This window comes from Durio zibethinus, chromosome 2 (assembly GCF_047325235.1).
Source record: "Durio zibethinus cultivar Kanyao isolate XHJ-2024 chromosome 2, ASM4732523v1, whole genome shotgun sequence".
Classification (NCBI taxonomy): domain Eukaryota; kingdom Viridiplantae; phylum Streptophyta; class Magnoliopsida; order Malvales; family Malvaceae; genus Durio; species Durio zibethinus.
In genome coordinates this window covers 36,810,422-36,830,504 of record NC_143163.1, presented here as the reverse complement: position 1 = coordinate 36,830,504, position 20,083 = coordinate 36,810,422, and the positions used below count along the sequence as shown (strand labels likewise).

General features: G+C 33.1%; 3 protein-coding genes and 1 pseudogene across 4 annotated transcripts; 3 read left to right on the top strand and 1 right to left on the bottom strand.

Moving 5' to 3' along the window:
- Window positions 1–1,068: 1,068 nt before the first annotated feature.
- LOC149520179 (RING-H2 finger protein ATL13-like) lies at window positions 1,069–1,603 on the top strand (annotated as a pseudogene).
- Window positions 1,604–3,282: 1,679 nt separating this feature from the next.
- LOC111318138 (IAA-alanine resistance protein 1-like) lies at window positions 3,283–13,570 on the top strand. Of its 2 annotated transcripts, XM_022920804.2 has the most exons (11): window positions 3,283–4,056; window positions 5,251–5,334; window positions 5,474–5,523; window positions 7,874–7,925; window positions 8,852–8,971; window positions 10,762–10,988; window positions 11,424–11,576; window positions 11,661–11,768; window positions 12,741–12,842; window positions 12,923–12,967; window positions 13,058–13,570. In XM_022920804.2, exons 1-11 carry the CDS (start codon window positions 3,726–3,728, stop codon window positions 13,211–13,213), a joined length of 1,428 nt encoding a protein of 475 aa, XP_022776539.2. In that variant the 5' UTR covers window positions 3,283–3,725; the 3' UTR covers window positions 13,214–13,570. The 2 variants fall into 2 exon arrangements, with proteins under 2 accessions (XP_022776539.2, XP_022776541.2); XM_022920806.2 differs by lacking the exon at window positions 5,251–5,334 and having other exon boundaries at window positions 3,309–4,056.
- A 982-nt stretch (window positions 13,571–14,552) lies between these two features.
- On the bottom strand, window positions 14,553–15,797 carry LOC149520178 (uncharacterized). Its single transcript, XM_089754829.1, has 3 exons — window positions 15,557–15,797; window positions 15,211–15,405; window positions 14,553–14,953 (listed from the first exon to the last, which is right to left on the bottom strand). Exons 1-3 carry the CDS (start codon window positions 15,734–15,736, stop codon window positions 14,696–14,698), a joined length of 633 nt encoding a protein of 210 aa, XP_089610955.1. The 5' UTR covers window positions 15,737–15,797; the 3' UTR covers window positions 14,553–14,695.
- A 1,263-nt stretch (window positions 15,798–17,060) lies between these two features.
- On the top strand, window positions 17,061–19,827 carry LOC111318136 (putative clathrin assembly protein At1g25240). The gene has a single exon (XM_022920802.2). The coding sequence runs from the start codon at window positions 18,241–18,243 to the stop codon at window positions 19,408–19,410; it is 1,170 nt and encodes a 389-aa protein (XP_022776537.2). The 5' UTR covers window positions 17,061–18,240; the 3' UTR covers window positions 19,411–19,827.
- The last annotated feature ends 256 nt before the right edge of the window (window positions 19,828–20,083 follow it).

The window sequence follows — 20,083 nt, the reverse complement described above, 5'->3', positions numbered from 1 at the left end:
TTATTTGATTTTCAATTTTAAATGATTCAAACTCAGAGATGATTTGAATTTAGATTTCTTTGAATCAGAATAACTCTACCCGAACTGATGTGACTTGTTTAATTGTTAATTTTTCTTCTAATTCAAAGTGGAAAAGCTTGTTTTAAACATTTATGGGATATATAGAAAAATAAAAAATAATTATTAATATAAAAGTAGTTTTAATCTTAAAATCGTTTCGTCGCATCATGAGCATTCGTCTATTAATTTTAAAGAACGTTTGATTTGGAAGAATATATAAATTTTTTTTAAAAATTTTGATGGTAAATATTTGATTTTTATATTTGATTAAGAATAATTCGATTATGAAAAAAAATGATAAATTTATAACTATATTTAATATCCCAAAATCCAAATTTTTTTTTTTTTTGTGATATTTTAAGATTTCAAAAAAAGTTACGTAATTTTCAAATTTGATTTGAACAAAAATTTATGAAATAATAATTATTTTTTAAAAATACATATTTGAAAGTAAGTGCAACTCAATTATAAATTTTTATTGTTAAAAAAATTTTTATATTATAATTAATGATGTTTAACACGAATAAATATATTAAATGATCCATTATTTAAAGTGTTTGGGTTAAAAAAATATCATAAATGATGATTATTTAAGATTTTTTTTTTCTCAAAAACACTTATCATCAAATATGACATTTTTTTTCTTTACACGTTCAAATAATCTTTGCATCAATTATTTACAGTATTTTCCCAATTAAAACGCCTTAAAATCATATTTAAGTCTTCTCTTACCTCTGTTTCACTTCCTCTCTTCCTTTTTGACTTACAGCATCTGATGCAGTAGAAGGAAACAATTGTTAACCATCAAATCTTAACCAGAAGCCTTGCAAATCCGACAAACTCGCATCATACTGAGCTTAAATTTTCTTTCTTCTATTTGTATAGTCATCAAGGCTGGGATATATATATATTTTTTTAGTAGCCCCAGATGGTATCCTTGCTAGCATATGATTAAAGCCTAAAGTTTCAATCTTGGTAAGTTCTGTCCATCTTTCTCCAGATACAACAATGGACTGGATTTTCCATGAAATAAAAGCAAAGAAGGTTGCTTTCTCCTTCAGAGCAGCCATATTACCTCCCTCAATCAACACCATTACTGTCTCCACCACAAAATTTGCAATCTGATAGTCTCAATTTGGATAACAAGGTTAATCCCAGTATATTACTCATTATTATAATCCTAGCTATCATTTTCTTTGTTTCTGGTTTGTTTCACCTTTTAGTTAGATTTCTTTTGAGACCTCCTAATAGAAAGCCAGAAGATATAGATAATGTGATTGCTCTTCAAGAGCAGTTGAAACAGCTATTCCATCTCCATGATGATGGTGTTGACCAATCTTTTATGGACGCTCTCCCTGTTTTTCACTACAACGCCATCATAGGAGTAAAGAACCCATTTGATTGCGTTGTTTGCTTGTGTGAATTTGAGCCCGAGGGCAAGCTTAGATGGCTACCAAAATGCAACCATGCCTTCCATATGGAGTGTATTGACACTTGGCTTTGGTCTCATTGCACATGCCCTTTACGTAGAGCTACTCCTTGATTATTTAAGTCATTTTAAAAAAAAAAAACGTTTTAAATAATTTTTTTTTAATATAATAAGATTTTTCAATGTATTTTTTAATAAAAAATACTTTAAAATAATTTCTTTAAAAATATATAATAGGACTATTTAAGTTTTTTAAAAAATATAATAAGATTATTTAAGGTGTTTTTTTATTAAAAAATATTTTAAATAATTCTATTTTTTTATAAAGATTATTTAAGATATTTTTGATTAAAAAATACTTTAAATAATCTTTATTAAAAAAAGATTATTTAAGACAATTTTCAACAAAAATACCTTAAATAATCTTTTAATTTATTTATAAAAAAATTATTTAATATATTTTCTGTATAAAAAACGTCTTCAATGATCATTTTATAAATAAGTAAAATGAACATTTATTATTTTTTTCATAATATAAAAAAGTGACAAACACATTAATTAATCTTTTTTTATAACAATTTTCTCTATTAATTTTTATTACTCAAAAAAGTGTCAAAAGCCTCAATTGATGATATTTTATAAAAAAAATAATAATCAAATAAAAAAAATTTTTGCTGCTAAAGATATTACTTATTGTTTAAGTATTTATTATTAATAAAAATTAATGAAAACTCGTTCATATATATATATATATATCAATGAGATTATAATAATTATTAAAGAATTAATATATATTAATTTTCTAAACCAAACAAGTGAAGTTGAACATGAGATATTTTAAAAGTAAAAAAATATCTTGAATATCACATTTTTTTAAAAATCGTATTTTTTCTTAAAGTTCAAAATTTTTATAAACCAAACATCCATTTAAAATTTTATCTCATAGTAAGATAAAAAGAAAAGATGATGAAAATTTGATAATTTAATAACAAAATTATAAAATAAAAAAGTGGTTATGCTTTTTTTTTTCTTTCCTATCAAACATAATTTAAGATCTTTTTCTTTCCTACCAATCATAACTTAAGGGACAAAGCTAGCTTTTTAACTATTTATATTATATTATAAAGAGATAATTAAATCAGACATGAACACTTCAAATCCTAAACACTTTTTTATTCTTTATTTTTTCTTCTACTTCCTTCTTTGTTTTCTCTTTTACTCTTCAAAAATTTAATTCACTTGAATATAGAAACACATCTCAAAATATTATCTTTGATCTAACTTTCTTTTTTAATAAATTTAACATTTTCTTTAACTCAACTTCCAATAAATTTCATTCTTATTAGACTACATTCTATTTTCATTAGACTAAAAATTATATTAAAAAGTAACTAATCGAGTTAGTATCATGTGTGAATTAGATACAAAATTTTATTGATTTTATTTAAACTTTAAATTTAAAATATAATAACAAAATAAATATGGGAATATTTATTTATTTATATTTTTAAAATAAAAATAAAATTTTTACAATCATTTAAACAAAACAAAAAATTACCCATCCACCAAGTAACTATAACAAAAATTTTTAACAATTTTTTTACCGAACGTCTCAAAAAGAAGTAACGGTAAACACAATAACGACGTTGCTTGACAGTATCAAGCAACTTTCACGATCCATCAAATCAATGTTGGGTCCAACGAATATTACTAATATTGAAATTACAATATTATCCCTTACTCTTATGTCGTCATGATAATGTCATATTAATAATAATTGCAAAGGAGAAAGCGTCAAAAATTGTCAGGAAAAAAAACCATTTTATCTGTTGCACAGATATAGCATCCTAAGTCAGCATTACCTTATCGTCGGTCTTCAATTTGGGGGTTTCTTTAGTGTGTCAGAAATTTCTTTTCATTTTGTTTTATGATTCCAAGAATCACAGAAAAGAAAATTACGCTGAAAACGAAATAAAATGAAAATTATTTATTTACTTATTAAAATAAAAAGGCAGTAATTGGTTACAAAAATGGATGTGGTTACGTTCGGCATCATAGTGGCCGTAATCCTGCTTTTCTTAGTCATTGTCTGTTTCATCACCATTGAAGGCACCTGCAAACGCCGTTCCTAGTCCGTCTTTTTCTTACTCTATTACTCCCCCATCGAAACACAGCCTTTTCTTTCAATTTCCCTAAAAGCTAAAAAAGGGTATTTTCTTTTAATTTTAAACAAAAAATGTCTTTTGAGAAAACACCCATATTTTTGGCGGTGCTTTTGGTTATGGTGAGTTTGGATCTGTGTTTCGGGAGTGGATTCGGTGTGTCGCTGGCGCACGGGGGCCATGGGCATCATCACCATTGTGATCATGGACATGACCACCACCATCACCATCAACATCACCATGATCATGACCATCATCATCACCTCCATTCGGAGGAGGAGAAGAAGAAGAAGATGATGTTGCCGGAGGAGTTGGCTGAGGACGAAGACATGAAATTGTACGGATTTGGGCTCTATCGAGATGATCATGATCACGACCATTATCATCAAGACCTCTCCGGTTTAGGTAATTTTAAATCAAGTTTACTGTTTAAGTCGATTTTGAAGTATATTTAGTGTCTTCTCTAGTTGAGTTTGAGTGGAAAAGGTGAAACTTTATGAAGTTTGGCTTAACTTCTGAGGGAAAAGCTTGTCTGTTAAGTTGATTACTTCATTTTATTGACTTGAATCAACTTGATGATGGGTTTGATACTTGAGCTGATTTGTTAGTTTTATGGCTTTAGATCAGTTGAGAGTAGTGAGATCGGGATATTAGTTTTAATCCAATTGTAAGTGTGGTTTTTACTTGAGGTGTGCTGAGTTGGCCCTTTAAAAATAGATCTTTCTGGCCTATTGCATTGGATTCAGCTGGTGTATCAACTTGTAGCAAGGAAAGTCAATAATGAAGATCTGGTTTGTAGCTGGTTGTAGGTTTGCATATTGGATTGGATGTTGTATCAATTAGTTGCTATTGGTTTTGTGTTTAAGCATTTAGTTTTACTGCATGACAGATGGTTAACGGATGGCCTGCCTCCTTATAGTGCCAGAACCAGCTTGGCATGTTGGGTTTAATCATACATAATATAAGCTTCTAATACTTATCATTTAGCCATTTGTCCATAAGGCAAAGTGTGTACACTGTTTTCCAGAAAATGTTTCATGGAATGCCACCTTGCCATTGGTCTTATTGGGAAGGTGTAATTGCCTTAAAGTAGGCAAAATATTGTGATAACCTAATGCTACAATATTGCGATACATATATTTTCATCAATGTGATGTGAGCTTAAGTAGGTTCAGTAAATTGACTCTTGCTCCATACTGTTATGCTCTTATTAGCTGCATTGGCCAAATTAATTGGAGAAGAATGTGCATAAATATCTATTATTGATTCCAGAAACTTCATTCTTTTACTAGACTGGTAGACTTAGTTGAATACTGCTTCCAAAATGGTCTCCAAGGTGATAGTTCAGAAAATTGTTGGTTACCAACCATTGAGTTTAATGCTGATATTGGTATGATGCTGTTGGATTTTGTTTTTTCTATTCCGCATTTGCTTGTCATGTTGGAATTTCTCCTCTCTACTGGCTGCTAAATCTTTCTATTCTGTTCTGATTGATCTTTGCATTTTTGTTGTTGAACATCCAAAATGTGTCTAGTTCATATAACCGATGCCATTCTGCTGGGAGGTTTAAGCCTTATTAGGACTTTGTGTTTTTGACAGGCCTTTGGTTACATGCAATGGGATGCTCACTCTTAGTAAGCTTGGCTTCCCTTATTTGCCTGATTATTTTACCTGTGATATTTAGTAAGTTAATTCCTGAAGCGTAATTATTTATATATTTGGTCTTAACTTTCGCTTTATTTTCTGCTGAATTAATTATTAGCTTTCGTGATAAGATACTAATCCTGATAGTTGAACTTAAAATTTGATTATGTTATTGCAGTACAAGGAAAACCATCCAAGGCAGTTGTTGATTCATTGGCTTTATTTGGGGTTAGATTCTTCAAACCTTTTATTTGACATATAAATTTTAATTGTAAATATTGTCAAGATAACATCTATTGAGTGCTTGAATAATATGCAGCCTTGTTTTAATATTTATTGTTACTATTGATTGTTTCCTCTATGTTGTTACTGCTTTTTTGTGTCAAGTATGTATAATGAATCTTCACTTGTTATTTTTAACTTGTTGGTATCTGTTAGGTGCTTGTAGGATTTGTATCGTGCATTTTCATGATCAATTCTGCTTTCCCTTGTTTTGATCGCCAATAGTCCTCAATGTTAACTATAAGACTGAATAATTTGAAATACTGCTTCATGAGCTTCTCTTCTGCCACTTGAGTTTCATATTTTTCCTATTATTTAGGAAAATGTATTTACTGATTTGCAATCATATTGAACTTCAATTATGTAATGTTCTGCCTTTTCTGCCAGGAGAGTCCTAAGATTGTTAGATTTGCATAAACTAGGATTCAAATTATCTGCTGATATTTCCTTTTTGTATGGCTGGATTGCAAAATTCAGCTGCATATGTTTGTTCATTATGTTATGTATCCTGAACGTGATTACCCTTTGCCTAATCTTTTCGGAGGGCAGGAGTAGGCCTTAGATAGTTTTATTTCTATATTTCTTTTTGGGTTTATTAGATGCAAATATCTGTAATTAACTCCATTGCATCACTTTTTAGATCTTTGTTCATTGAAGGGTCCCACTGCCTTGAGGATGCCTTTTGCTTTTGACTGCAATAAATTTTTTCGGGGGTTTTGGAACCTAATTGTTCTCTTCCTCCTCCTGAACCTCCTCATCCTTGTCAGCTTCTTGATCATTATACCTTTTCTTTAAAGAAAAATTTTCTGTTAATTAGGAAAACTGATCAGGATATATATTCTATATGTTATTATATTGGCCATAAAACCTTTGCCATTGATAATGATTATTGTTATTTTGAGCAAATTACTGATGTTTTATATTATTGTTTCTCAGAAAGGAATCATTTGTTCTGAACATTTTAGTCGAGAATGCTAATTATGATAGTTGTTCAGTTCTGTTTGTTTTTATATTAAATAAAAAAAATCAAATTGACATTTATCTTTTGTAGTTTTTGTGAACTAAAAGGTGAGTTTAGTTAATGAATAAAGAATGATCATTGGAAAAAATGTTCTCAAAAAGTTTTTTAATGACAAAATGAAATCCTATGTCTTACTAAATTTAGAAGGGTGCGTTAATTTTATTAAAATTAACATCAAACATCTACTTTATTTTCTTTCATTTTGTGCTTGTTTCCTGTGAAAAGAATGTATTTTAAGTCTTCTTGAAGTATTTGTTTTCTTAACTTCTTATTTGTACTAGTTAAAATTAGAACCACGATGGAATTTCATTGTAATTTCTTCTAGTCTAGGACATGATTGATAACCATAAAACTATTTTAATTTACCCATTGAGAGAAGGAAAACAGTTACCTTTTTAACTGCATAATCAAATTCAGGCAAAAAGATAAAGAGGATATGGTAATTATGTTTTTTTTTCCTTTTTTCTTTTTTCTTTTAGTCTTTCCGAAGAGCTTACATTTGATATTCCTTACGAAATTTGTTCCCTCTCTATAGAGCCATTATTAATTGATTTCTTATGAACATGTAGTTCCTTGCTACTGATGAAAAGTTACCTTGCTTGATTATATGGCATGAAAAGAGTTGAGCACTAGTTAATTTTTATGATTCCAGTGGTTTGGTCGGTTAGGGCAACAACCCACATGATGAAGCTCTTGCTATTCCTTCTTTTGTGAAATTCCTGTTTTTCCTCAGTTGGGAGTAAAAAGCATTTGCTCTCACATTGGAGAGATTACATAAGACATATGCTCCCAAAACGCACCCGACATCTTCTACTGGAGTTTCTTGTTTTCCGTGGTTTGCATTTTTCAATTAATGCTTTCAAAGATTCTGATGATGATGTCCCAGGTGGCTCAAAGTCGTTCTTTTCTGAATTTTAGCTTTAATCTCTTGCACCTCCTGCCTTACATTAGAATAAGTTTCTTTCTATGACTTTTTGAGAAAGTTACCCTTACTTACTGTCTGTAACCATACCTTTATTTGTAACAGAGGTTGTCTCTGTTTTAAAACACCGACCCTGGAATATTGTTTTTTTTTTTTTTTTTAATGAATATTTAACCCTAATCCACGGGATTTTATTATATTGAATAATTCTCCTTGTCTAATTTCTTGATTTTAATTTTTCCATAGTTTTGGATTGAGCAATATTAAGAGCTCATTATTCAAAGCACTACTCTCTCTTTCTCTCTCACACACACAAATGGTTTTCTACATTTAATTTTACCTTGATTTTACAGGCAGGAGCCATGTTAGGGGATGCTTTTCTTCACCAGTTGCCACATGCTTTTGGTATGATTTTGATCATGTATCAATTGATGATAGTTCAACTTAGTTATAAGCCATAATTTTTGTGGTATATTTGAGGCTTTAATGCATGAGTTTTAATTCTAGTTCTGGGATCAATATAATCCATAAACTTCAATTTCCCTGACAATCAGTGAGAGGTTTACTTTGCATTTACATTTTTACATGTTAGAGTATGTCTTGAAGGCCACAGAATTACATTGCATCTGCAAGCCATTAGCTGGTTTTGGATGTTCAATTAAAGGGCTGCTATTGAACATCCAAGCTTCTGCTTGGGCCTCAAGGAAGCAATATACACCCTGCATGATTTAGAAGTTGTACTGATGTGTTGATAGTTCCGGGCAAAGGGATTTTTGACATTCTTGATTCGAAAAGGGGGGAAAAAAAAACTAACGTAAATAATCAAGGATTGAAGGCTCCATAATATGACTTCACATGAAACAAGTTCCAAATGGACCATGGCTTTAGTATGTTCCTGCAAGTGCAAGTTACTTTAATTCCCCAACCTAACAAAAGCCTAAAACAGTAATTAAAACTGGAGCAGTAACTCCTTAGTTGCCTAATTAGATAGTTGTGTGGGACCAAAGTGTTTTCAGCTTCAGTCTAAGGCTCCCAAGGAAATTATTTGTATCTAGACCTGTTAGCAATGCACCAACATTTTTTTTCAGCATCATGATGTGCTCCTAGAGAATATGTGAAATTCTGGAGAGACGGATAACCAAAGCGTCATTTTTAGGCTTTCTTTTGTTTTTATATCTGCTTGTTGGTTTTATTAATTTAATGAAAAGGTCAAATCTTAAATTCTGAAGGCTAAACAAGTTGACAGACTTTGTGTTAGGGCAGTTTGTACAATGCTTTGCTGGTTGAATTTTGCTATTAGTGAAGTCACTAACCAATGAACTGTCTTGCAGGTGGTGAACACTCCCACTCACATGATGACCATGTGGATCATGCTCATACCGTTCACACTGAGCATGATCATGCACATGCACACTCTTTAAAGGATCTTTCTGTGGGCTTGTACATTCTTGGTAAGTAGCAGAATATTAGACAAGTGTTTAAACAGTTATTAGCTACAGATATATGTGTGTGTGTGTGTAATGCATGAATATGCCAGGAACATATTGGTAGACTGGTCTTATCTTTTCTTTATATCTGCAGTGATGTAAGAAATTTCTTGTGCAATCATATCACTTTTGAAAAATTAAAATGCATGTCATAAGATAGATGAACTAATATGTTCCTATGTTTGAACCTTGGATGTTGTACCTATAATGAGCGTTTGGTAACTACTAGGACTGAATGAGGTTGACACTTACGCTATGTTTGGATAAATATTAATAAAGGAAAGGAAAGGAAAGGAAAAGAATGGAAAAGAAAGTTTTTTAAAGTAAAGAAAAGGATATATGTAACATTTGTTTGGATAATTAAAATTAATAAAGGAAAGGAAAGGAAAGGAATTTTAACAACTATTGTTTGGATAAAGAGTGAAAAAGAAAGGAAATGATTCATTATAATAATTTTTTCCAATTATAACCTTTTATTGCCTGTAATTTTAGAGCACTTCTGGACCATGATATGTTTGCTATCTTGTCTGGCCTCACAATTGCTGCTATATCAATGGTTTTTAATCAAGTGAAACAGGAAGATATTTTACAAACATGCATTGATGGATTTTGAGCTAGTCTGTCATCTCATAAACCAAAAAATATATTTATTCATATTCAACCATTTATCAAAATCAAATCACCAAAAAATTATAAAAAATTTTTATATTGAAAGAGATGTGAAACTTACTTGAAAAAAGATATGGTTTTGAAAAAATTACAGGATAATTGTGATCTGCTTAGGTTTTTTTATTAGGTTTTTAGTATTAATAAAAAGATGGACATAATAGTCATTTTATAGAAAAAATATTTTTCAACTTTCTTTTCCCTAGCTTTTCCTCCAAATTGGGGTATTAAAAAAATTGGGTTTATAAGGGAAACCAAAGGTTATTTGGTTTCCACCTCTTTCCCTTTCTTTAAATTAAAAATTTATCCAAACAAGGGAAGATGGGGTTTTGTTTCCTTTACATTCCTTTACTTTACTTTCCTTTCCTTCCTCTCCCTTCAATCCAAACACACTGTTAGGTTTGAGAATTTTGATTGCAAGATATCAAGTGTTAGCATGTATAGTTTAAGAACATTGATGCTGTTTGATTGTGGTTAAGGAATAGATGGGAGTCAAATGCATGAGATTATAGAATTTTCCAAGTGAAATACCAAAAAAGAAAATAAATGAATAAATAAAATTGAAAAACTTTAAAGATTTTGTAGCCTGCATAATTGATGGATTTTACTAGTCATGGAGATGGAGGTTTTTTCTTGAAGTCAAATAATCCATTTTTTATGGGGAGGGGATGATTCAAATGCAACTTTTTGAGGAGGATACGTGCACCATTGAAACAAATGTTTGGGTGTGCCAAATAGTTATTTAATGAAAGGCTAATGAGAAACTTTTGTTTTATAGCTGGATTTATTGGAGATATTGCATTTTTGGCTTTTCCTTGAGCTAGAGTTGATGTTAAAAACCTGTCATTTGAACTCTTATAAGCTTTTTTATTGCATAATTTCTTGTGGAATCTGTAACTTCAGAAAAAATAGAAGGCAGAGGCATTATCTGCTTTTGAATAGGTGATGCTTTAATACTTTATGGATGTGCATGTTTTTTGATACAAATGACTTCATAAAAGGTTATCTCTTATTTTTTCTGTTGTATTAATGTTTTACTTGATCTTATTTTGGATGGTGTTGTCATGGTGGTCTTTCTTATGTCATAGCTGGGATAGTACTGTTTCTTCTTGTGGAAAAGGTGGTCAGATATGTTGAAGAAAACTCTGGAAGGGCTAGTGGATGGAGCCATGGTCATCACCACCATCATCATAAGAGCAATACAAAATTAAAAAATGATGATGATGATGTTCATGACAACAGTTCACAATCACTAGGTGACATGTCAAATGGCTCTTTGAATGAAGATAATGCAACTCAGCATGAAATCCGAAAGGTAGGGTTTAAACTTTTACATGAGATTTCTGTCCTACTACAGACACACAACTGAGACTGGCTATAATTATATTTGCTGGCTATGGCATTATTACAAATTCTGGAATTGAAACTGGGTTGTACTGCATGGAGGGTAGACATGTTTTGGGAAAGTGTGTGAACCAGTTGTGAAACATGTCCAATTGACCAGTAAAATATCTGTCCTGCATCTGTGTCTTGAATAGAACATTTTTTACTTTCTTAGTAAAGATAAATTGCCCATTTGGAAATTAAATTCCCTAAAGTTATTTATGAAAGGGATGCTTGAACTTGAAGAAAATGACAACAGTGAGATGTAGAACACTTGAAGATTTCTAATGATAACATTGATATGTAGTTTGAACTTAAATTTTTAAATTAATATTATTCATCAATCTCACATTATTGCATCCAACAGAGAAAGATTTCTGCTGGTACCAATGATGATAAATCAGATATAGATCCTGCAGATGGCTGTGCAAATAGTGTTAAAACCTTGGTAGAAAAGGAAACTTCTCATTCACCATCAAACCTGGTGTTTGGCTATCTCAATCTATTCTCTGATGGTGTTGTAAGTATGTTTTCTGTGTGTATTCTTGAAATTTAATCTTCTTGTTCTTGAACATTAATTAGACATTATGTACTATAATTGCAGCACAATTTTACTGATGGGATGGCTTTAGGAAGTGCTTTTTTGATTTATGGATCTGTTGGTGGGTGGTCCAGAACTCTATTTTTGCTTGCACATGAGCTTCCTCAAGAGGTTTGATTTCTTTTATGATTTGATGAGCTTAATTTATGCCTTTATAAAGATGTCCTTAAAATTTGAATACAACATTGATATTTGTTAATATGCATTTAATATGGAAAATGGAAAAAAGAAAGGTTGAAGATACAATTTGTCAGAATCATGATTATTGAAGATACAATGTGATTTTGCATTATTTATGTGATGCTGTGTCGCAATAGTTTCCATGCCTTGACTGTGTTTCATATTAATGGACCATGGATATTTTTTATCTTCTAGCAAGCACAACACTACTCATAATTGAATGTTTTGTTTTATTTGGGCATGGCATCATTGATTGACATGCCATGATGGTTTGTGAGCATTGTGGATTATTCAAATACAGTCCTTTGCATGCTTACCCTCTATAGGGGAGCATTGAGGTTATTCAGACCTGGGGCTTGGCCCCAATGTTTAACCCAACCCCCTGGGGGTGAGACTTTTGGCAGGGCTAGGGTTCTAGCCCAATCTTCTGCATAGCTCCCCTCCAAAAAAAAAAAAAAAAAAAAAGACGGATGATGAGGTTATTCTATTAGTTCTTATGGTCCAGGTTCAATATGAGGTTTGATTTAATTGCTCCCTATCTGAGTAGGCACTCTGGTTTATCTTGAGTGAGAAGAGAACTGCATTACCTTCATTACTAATCCTTCCAAATGACCCCAACCATGCGCGCGCGCGCGCGCGCACACACACTCAAAATTCATCCCTTGTATGACTGAACCATTGTAACTCCTCTAACATGATGAAATGGGAGCATAACACGCATACACACTCAAAATTCATCCCTTGTATGACTGAACCATTATAACTCCTCTAACATGATGAAATGGGAGCATAACACGGACTTTCTCATAAAAGGTGCGGCTTGAATTTTTGCTTTTGGATTACCTCATATTATTTTACTGATTATTATTTCAATTCCGTGGCTTTGTTTGTTCTTCTGCGCAGGTTGGTGATTTTGGTATATTGGTAAGATCTGGTTTCAGTGTTTCAAAAGCCCTGTTCTTCAACTTTCTTTCGGCGCTGGTGGCACTAGCAGGAACTGCTATGGTCGGTATTCTCTGCCACTAGTGCAATTATTATTTTGAATGATAGGCGAACTAGTTAAAAACTTGTTGCTTTTCCTGTAGGCTTTGCTTTTGGGACAAGATCCTGGACAGTCATCTTTAATTGAGGTAATAGGGTGACCTATGAGGCATGTTCGATAATTTACTTTTGGTGGTCGTGGCAAGTTTACAATTTTTTTGTTATTTCCTTTCTTTCAGGGTTTTACAGCTGGTGGATTTATATACATTGCCATTGCCGGCGTGCTTGCAGAAATGAATAACAATAGCAACACAACATTGAAAAGTACTGCAGTGCATTTAATCTCATTAACATTTGGCATGGCTGTTGCGCTTTGTATTTCACTTTTGGAATAAAGTTCATTCAAGTTAATTTTTGTTCACATGCCTCAAAGCACGTGCAGGAAGGATTGAATCACAGCTTTCTTCTGACTCCAGGTTCCTGCTCGTTTTTGAGAGGTAAACTACCCTATGTTTGATCTCAGAAATTAGGAGAGAGAATGATAAATGTTACAGCTTACTCCTTTATCTGAGTGCCCTTCTTTTTATAAACCAGTAACATTATATTGTAGGAAAAATAGTGCTACAGATTTTTTAGCTCTTTTTTACGTAGTGGGAATGCTTTTTGTCTAAAGATTGTAACTGGTTAGAAGGAAAGAGTGTCTGTTGTGATTCCTGAGTGCTATATAAAATTGCAAATGGAGCTTGTCCCCATATGCTGCATGCTGACACGTCACTTTGGCACCAAAATCATTTGCGTTCTTTTTATTAAAGTTAAAGAAGATAATGTTTAAGAAAAAATATTATGGATTTGATGCTGCACAGAAGATACCAGAATCAAAGCATATACATTATATCATGAAAAAATAAATAAAAAAGGGAATTACTGTTAATGCATTGAAGCAAGAGTGCTTAACATATGAGGATAATCTTTGTAAAAGGAAAAGTTGAGCAACACTGATCCATTTAACAATAAAATATAATAAAAGATAAAAGAAATCTCATTTCAAATTAGAGTTGGACAGCCATGTAGTTAGCGCATGCTTTTAACAGACGATGAGATGAGCTGGTCGCCTTGACTGTATTGAGAACCGAGAATTATTTCAGCTTGGTTGGTTGTTTATTTGTTTTGATTCTCGTCTCTTTTGCCTTTGCTGAGCCATCTATTGGTTAACTGGGTTCGTAGCTCTACATTTGTTCTTTCTGCGAATTGATATGGTTTTGAAAGGATTAGATAAAATACAAAAATAAAAACTAAAAAAAGGAAGGGCTTGTTTGTGTCCATCTCTTTTTGGAGTTCAGTATGTGTGCAATCTGGTTCTTGATTTGGGCCTAGCTGAAATCTTAAAGCTACCAAATCTGTACGCTCCCGCTTTAAGAATTCGTTACAATATACTTGTAAATACTTGAATTTATATATGAGAATCTTTTTTTCCGAAACTTTTTTAGTACAATACTTCCTTATTGAATACAGATCTCCACGGAACAGTGTAATATTTATTATTATTTTTCATCAGTCCCTTATTGAAACTGAAATACCTTCTTCGAAAAACACAAGTCTAGAAAATGGGGTTATAATTCGAATTTGATCCTCCAGGGAGTCATAATTGTTCCTCAATAAGATAAGCTTTGGATATAAATAACATACAGATCACAAGTATTCGCACATGCTAGTACTACAGTTCTGAAACCTGGGCTACATCTAGTCTAGGATTTTCTTTTTCCCATCTAGTCTGGGATTTTCTTTTTCTGACATCTTTCCAGATGCATTTGAAACTAAGCATTACAGGATTGAAAAGGATGGGAAATTTTGAGGTATTAGTTTTTGCATATACCTTTTCAAGAGTTAAACTTGTCGAATTCCTCAAGCATTTGGAAAATGGTGAGGTTCTGAGTTGGTAGTGGACGGAGAGGAGGCATTCTAACAAGAGGCTTCATTATGTGGTCGTCACGGGTGAGAGTGTGATGCCTTTTCCGCACTGCTCTAACCGGTGGCTCTGTAGCCACCACAATTCCTTTCTTCACCATTTCTGTTAGTTCTGATCTCTTTCGTAAGCTTTCTGCTGCTCTAACCCTTTCTTCGTGGCCTTTTCCATCCTTGAAAAGAAAAATATATATATATATATTTTTTTCATGTCAGAAAAATTGTTGTCTTCATTAAGAGATATGCTCGGAACCACCCTTGAATTGACTCTTTCTTGTCAATTGTTGTCTTCCAAACAGAAAACAATAAAAAAAAAGGTAGGGTTATATAATTCGAACTTCTTCCGGAAAATAAATTTTCCAATCAAAGAAATGCTAGCTATAGCACATGCATAGAATTCTGAGCCGAAAATAGTAACAATGTACCGTACATTGATGGAAGAAGAAGCTGGCATAGGGCATTTTACAGGCCGATCTTCATCCTGTGGCTCCATAGGATGTTCAACAGGCCAGAACTCGATGTCGAACTCGATTGCATTTGCATGATGATGCAAGTCCATACCACTCTTGTGTCTGGTCTCCCAGCAGGTCTCATCTATTAGTGGAACTTCACTTTCTTTTCCATCCTGAAACCAAATAATATCAATTGAACCATGTAAGCACAGTGCAGCAAACTCATAAGGCAGACCATCTGCTAACAAAAAAGTGTAGTAAATATGAGACCAATTTCCCAATTTGAGAAATCCTGGTCATGGAGTGAGAGATGAAGGGACTTACAAAAACATCCCTAAATGCAAATTCGGTAGAGAAATATGCTCTTAAGCTCATGTCAGGTGCAGTGAAAATCTTACTTTGTATCTGTGATATAGAGAGAGGGAGAGGACACAAGGAAAGACTTGATAGCAGTAAAAATAAAAGAAAAGGTGAAGAGAGTAAAAAAAGAGAGAAGGATAGCATGAAAAGGAGAAGCAAGAAGGGAGAGAGAGAGAGAGAGGAGGCGGTGTGGGATCGCCTATACAGTGAAAGACGAAGGAAGATTCTCCACCATACAATTTTTTTTTTCCATTTTTAACTCTTGATTTTGTTTGAATAATTTATTTTTTAACATTTTTTCTTTCTTTATTAATTTGCTTGGTCTCTGGCTCTCTCTCTCTCTCTCTTTTCTATGTGTACATGAAATTGGAGAGAGCTTTATCACTGATCCTTCTTGCTTTTAAGAACAAGCAGCTGTAGTTTGGTTGAAACTCTTACAATTTCCCACTTTTTTCTGCTTTTTTTTTCTCCTTGGGTTATGTGCAAGTTGGAAAATGCAGATGAGACATGCGTGAGCTGTGATATTATGGCATGGTATCCTGTTGGCTATTGTAGAGCCAAAAGCTTAAACAGAGAGTGTACAAAATGAGGCAAAATCCAAGTAAAAGAGGGTAGCAGCCTGTCTTTTTGACACTTTTGTTCAGCTTAGCTAGCTAGCCGTTGAACATTTATTTGAACAAAATCAATGTGAAGGTGGGGGCAATTTCTCCTCTCCTATGTTGTAGCGTACGTTAGTCTTTTGCTAATTATATACAAACACATTCGCTTTAATGTACCTTCTTATCCTTATTTTCTTTTTATGCTCAAACTAGTTTTTTTTTATATAAAAAAATTATGGTCTAAGGATAAAAGAAAAAATATTCAAATTTAAATATAAAATCTGTTGAATACTACATTTTACGATTAAATATATGAACCAATTAAATTAAATTTTAAATTCTAAACTAATTATCTTTATTTTGATGGTATATTACCCTATTTGAGAAAAACTCTTATCATGCATTGTATATATCTGGGTTTTTTTTGTTATTAATTATGGAGCTTTTGAATTTTACATATGAGACTATAAGGTTGACATATATTCATTTATAGTAATTATTATATGTATTTTTTGAAATGTGCTAATTACTATATGTTTTAATTATAACTTAATTGATATATGATTAATCTTTGAAGCATTTTTGAAAAATTTAAAATTTTCATAATCAAGTATAAGATAATTTGTTATTAAGAAAATAAATTAAAAAAACTTTTTTATGCATACGAGAAGCTCAAAGAGACATGAGATTCAATTCTTCCTGGAAAAAGAGAAACCACTAGACTCTGTTAGATTAAATGAAATTTGCCAATCCTTATCAAACACTGTATGTGTGCAATTTTGAACAAACCAGATCCGTTTTTAACAAAAAAAAAATGTACATAGCCCAGATACCATAAGCTAGATAGCTCAGAAATATATTTTGGGCTCTTGAGTCTTGTATGTCTCGAGACAACATTCTTATTCTACTACCAGGAGAAAATCACGTAACTCTAAACTGCCTTAGTTGATGCAGACGCAATCCCTTGGAAGAAAAACTTCTTGTTATTGTTTAGCAGGTCTTTAAAAGAAGCCTGCTAACAACACCAATTCTTTCACAAAAGACAAAACCTGTTGATCTCAGCTTGACGACCTTTGTTCCTCATGGTCCAGCCTAAGCTCTTATAGCTTCTCTCTGTCCGCTGCTTCAAGTTGTGATCAGATTTCTGCTGCACTAACTCGGAAGAAAGGCCCGGAATATCTCGATGCCTGGCCGTCCTCTTGGTCTCTCTTAGGCTCCAAAATGACTTACCAGGATCATGGCCAGGGTACCTGTTGGACAGGACTCTAGCTAATGTTTTCTCTTCTAGAAGGGTACTTGTTGAAATTGATTAGTTTTGAGATTTTTTTTTCCTCCAACCATTCTCTCTTGTCATTCAAGAAATCATCCATTGTTATTAGGCATTATTTTCTGGATTTTATTCTAGAATGCTATGACTTGAACAGTTTCAAATATTTTCTGCAAGAACTCTCGATAGCTCAAGTTAACAAATTCAATTCAAAGGGTTGTATTAGAAATTAATATTACCTGCAAGCAATACACAATAAAAGAAAATCTTCTTTTATCTCAGGATTTTAATTCAAAACCTCCAAATTGAAGGCAGAAATTCTAATGTTAATTTGTCCCTTAAACCGTATATATAGCCTATGATTTTCGCATTTGTTACAAAAACATAAGCGCGTAATGACCTAATCGAGACAGCTCAAAATGAGAAAATAATAACCGTGAACAAGGCAAACATGTAGCGACGGTCCAAACTTCAAATACCATACTGCTCTCTGCAACTATATGCTAACAAATGGAAGAAAGACAGCCAATCATCACCAAATCACTGCCACTAATTCCATTAGCTGGCAATGTGGCTGCTTTTCTTCTCTGTTGTAAGCCATGTTTCCACACGTCCAATTATTGACTGTTGGTTTTCAATATTGTTGAACCAATAGAAACAAACAATAAGGAACTAAAGGGTATTACGAAGTTACAACTACCCCAAAGCTAAAATAGAGAGAAAGGGCTTCATCACCCCCAATCCGCTGCATTCCTCTTTGGGCGACGATTCAACACGAAAAAATGACGCTCTGGAAGAGGGCCACCGGTGCTATTAAAGACAAGAACAGCCTAATCCTGGCCAACTTTTCCAGAAGAACTTCCTTTAGGAATCCTGATCTTGAGGGTGCCATCATCAAGGCCACAAGTCATGATGAATATCACATTGAAAAAAGGAATGCGCAAATAGTGTTTTCGTGGATTCGGGCGTCCCCAATTAGCCTACGCCCTCTTGTTTGGGCTCTGTCTAACAGGATGGAGAAGACGCGGAGTTGGGTGGTTGCCATTAAAGGGCTGATGCTCATGCATGGCATTTTTCATTGTAAGGTCCCAGCGGTTCAAAAGATGGGTCGTTTGCCATTTGATCTGTCGAGTTTCAGCGACGGACATTCCAGGTCAAGCAAAGCATGGGGTTTCAATGCTTTTATTCGTGAATACTTTGCATTTCTAGATCGAAGAGCAGTCGTTTGGTTTGAGCATGACAACAGATCAAAAACCGAGGAATGTCCATTGATGGTGCAGCAGCTTTCGAAGCTGCAGAAATGGCAATCTTTGCTTGATATGTTGCTTCAAATTAGGCCTCGAGCGGAGAACATGAAGGTCCTTTTAATTCTCGAAGCCATGGATTGTGTCATCATTGAGATATTCGACGTTTATAGCAGAATATGCAGTGAGATTGCAAAGGTTTTGTTGAAAATACATTCAGTTGGTAAACTTGAAGCTGTAATGGCCCTTAAGATTCTTCAAAAGGCAACGACACAGGGTGAAGAACTTTCTCTATTTTTCGAATTTTGCAAGGAATATGGCGTTTTAAACGCCAACGAATTCCCCACAGTTACTCACATTCCGGAGGAAGATGTTCAAGAACTTGAGAGAATAATCAATGGGGATTCAGCCAAGACATACAAGAACGATGATTTCAAGGAAAAGAACCAAATGGCAATAGTTGTGAGTGAAGAAAACAGTGCACTTTGTGAACAGAGAGAAACAAGGGGAGCTTTGAAGACAATAATAACAGACAAATGGGTGGTTTTTGATGAAAATATAAAGATCAATGGTTTCTCTTTCCCTAATGAAAAGAATACTGCTGCTCCTGAAGAAGCTGCTGGTACATCAAATCTACCTCTTATACCCATTGATAATGTGCCTGTTTATAATCATCACTATGAAATTCCGGATTTAATTAGTTTCTAGCGGTTGGAACAATTCGTTAATGTATGCCTAGCTTTGCTCTCAAGGACCTATGTGCCTGCTTATAATCATCACTATGAAATTCCGGATTTAATTAGTTTCTTAGCAGTTCGAACAATTCGTTAATGTATGCCTAGCTTTGCTCTCAAGGACCTTCAATCAGTTCCTGACAACTCTTTTTGGATTACATGTGTACAAGCAAACCAAAAAATAAAAAGATTATAAATGCAGTATTTTTTCTGTACTCTTCGTCTATATATACAGTAACGCAGGGATATCCATCTTTATGTACGCGTTTGTTTGTTTATATTTAATTAAGATTTATGATATCATGAATGTAATGGTTGATTTTGAGCGTTAGAACAAGGTGGGGAACATGGATCGGCTATCGCCTCAGAAAGAAAGAATAATAACACGCGCGCGCGCGCACACACACCAAAGAAAAAGGATGAAAAAATTCCTGGAAGAAACAAAATCATTGTTTCCCTGATGTCTTGATGTTGATATGGCCTATATTCTTAGGCTACACTCAGATATAGTTTGTCTCCAGAACAATAACTGCAAGCGAACACAAATAATTGCCTTCATAGAACTCAATTTTATCAATGCTCAAACATATTCAGGTGTTTTCAAAGACTAATAAAGACCTCGAATAAGCCTCCAGAGTCCATATCCA

Coding starts and splice junctions, on each gene's coding strand:
- LOC111318138 (XM_022920804.2), top strand. CDS start 3,726: ATGTCTTTTGAGAAAACACCCATATTTTTGGCGGTGCTTTTGGTTATG. Junction 10,989..11,423: donor CTCAGCATGAAATCCGAAAG/GTAGGGTTTAAA, acceptor TGCATCCAACAG/AGAAAGATTTCTGCTGGTAC. Junction 11,577..11,660: donor ATCTATTCTCTGATGGTGTT/GTAAGTATGTTT, acceptor CTATAATTGCAG/CACAATTTTACTGATGGGAT.
- LOC149520178 (XM_089754829.1), bottom strand. CDS start 15,736: ATGCTATCCTTCTCTCTTTTTTTACTCTCTTCACCTTTTCTTTTATTT. Junction 15,406..15,556: donor TTGCATTTAGGGATGTTTTT/GTAAGTCCCTTC, acceptor ATTTGGTTTCAG/GATGGAAAAGAAAGTGAAGT. Junction 14,954..15,210: donor CAGCTTCTTCTTCCATCAAT/GTACGGTACATT, acceptor TTTCTTTTCAAG/GATGGAAAAGGCCACGAAGA.
- LOC111318136 (XM_022920802.2), top strand. CDS start 18,241: ATGACGCTCTGGAAGAGGGCCACCGGTGCTATTAAAGACAAGAACAGC.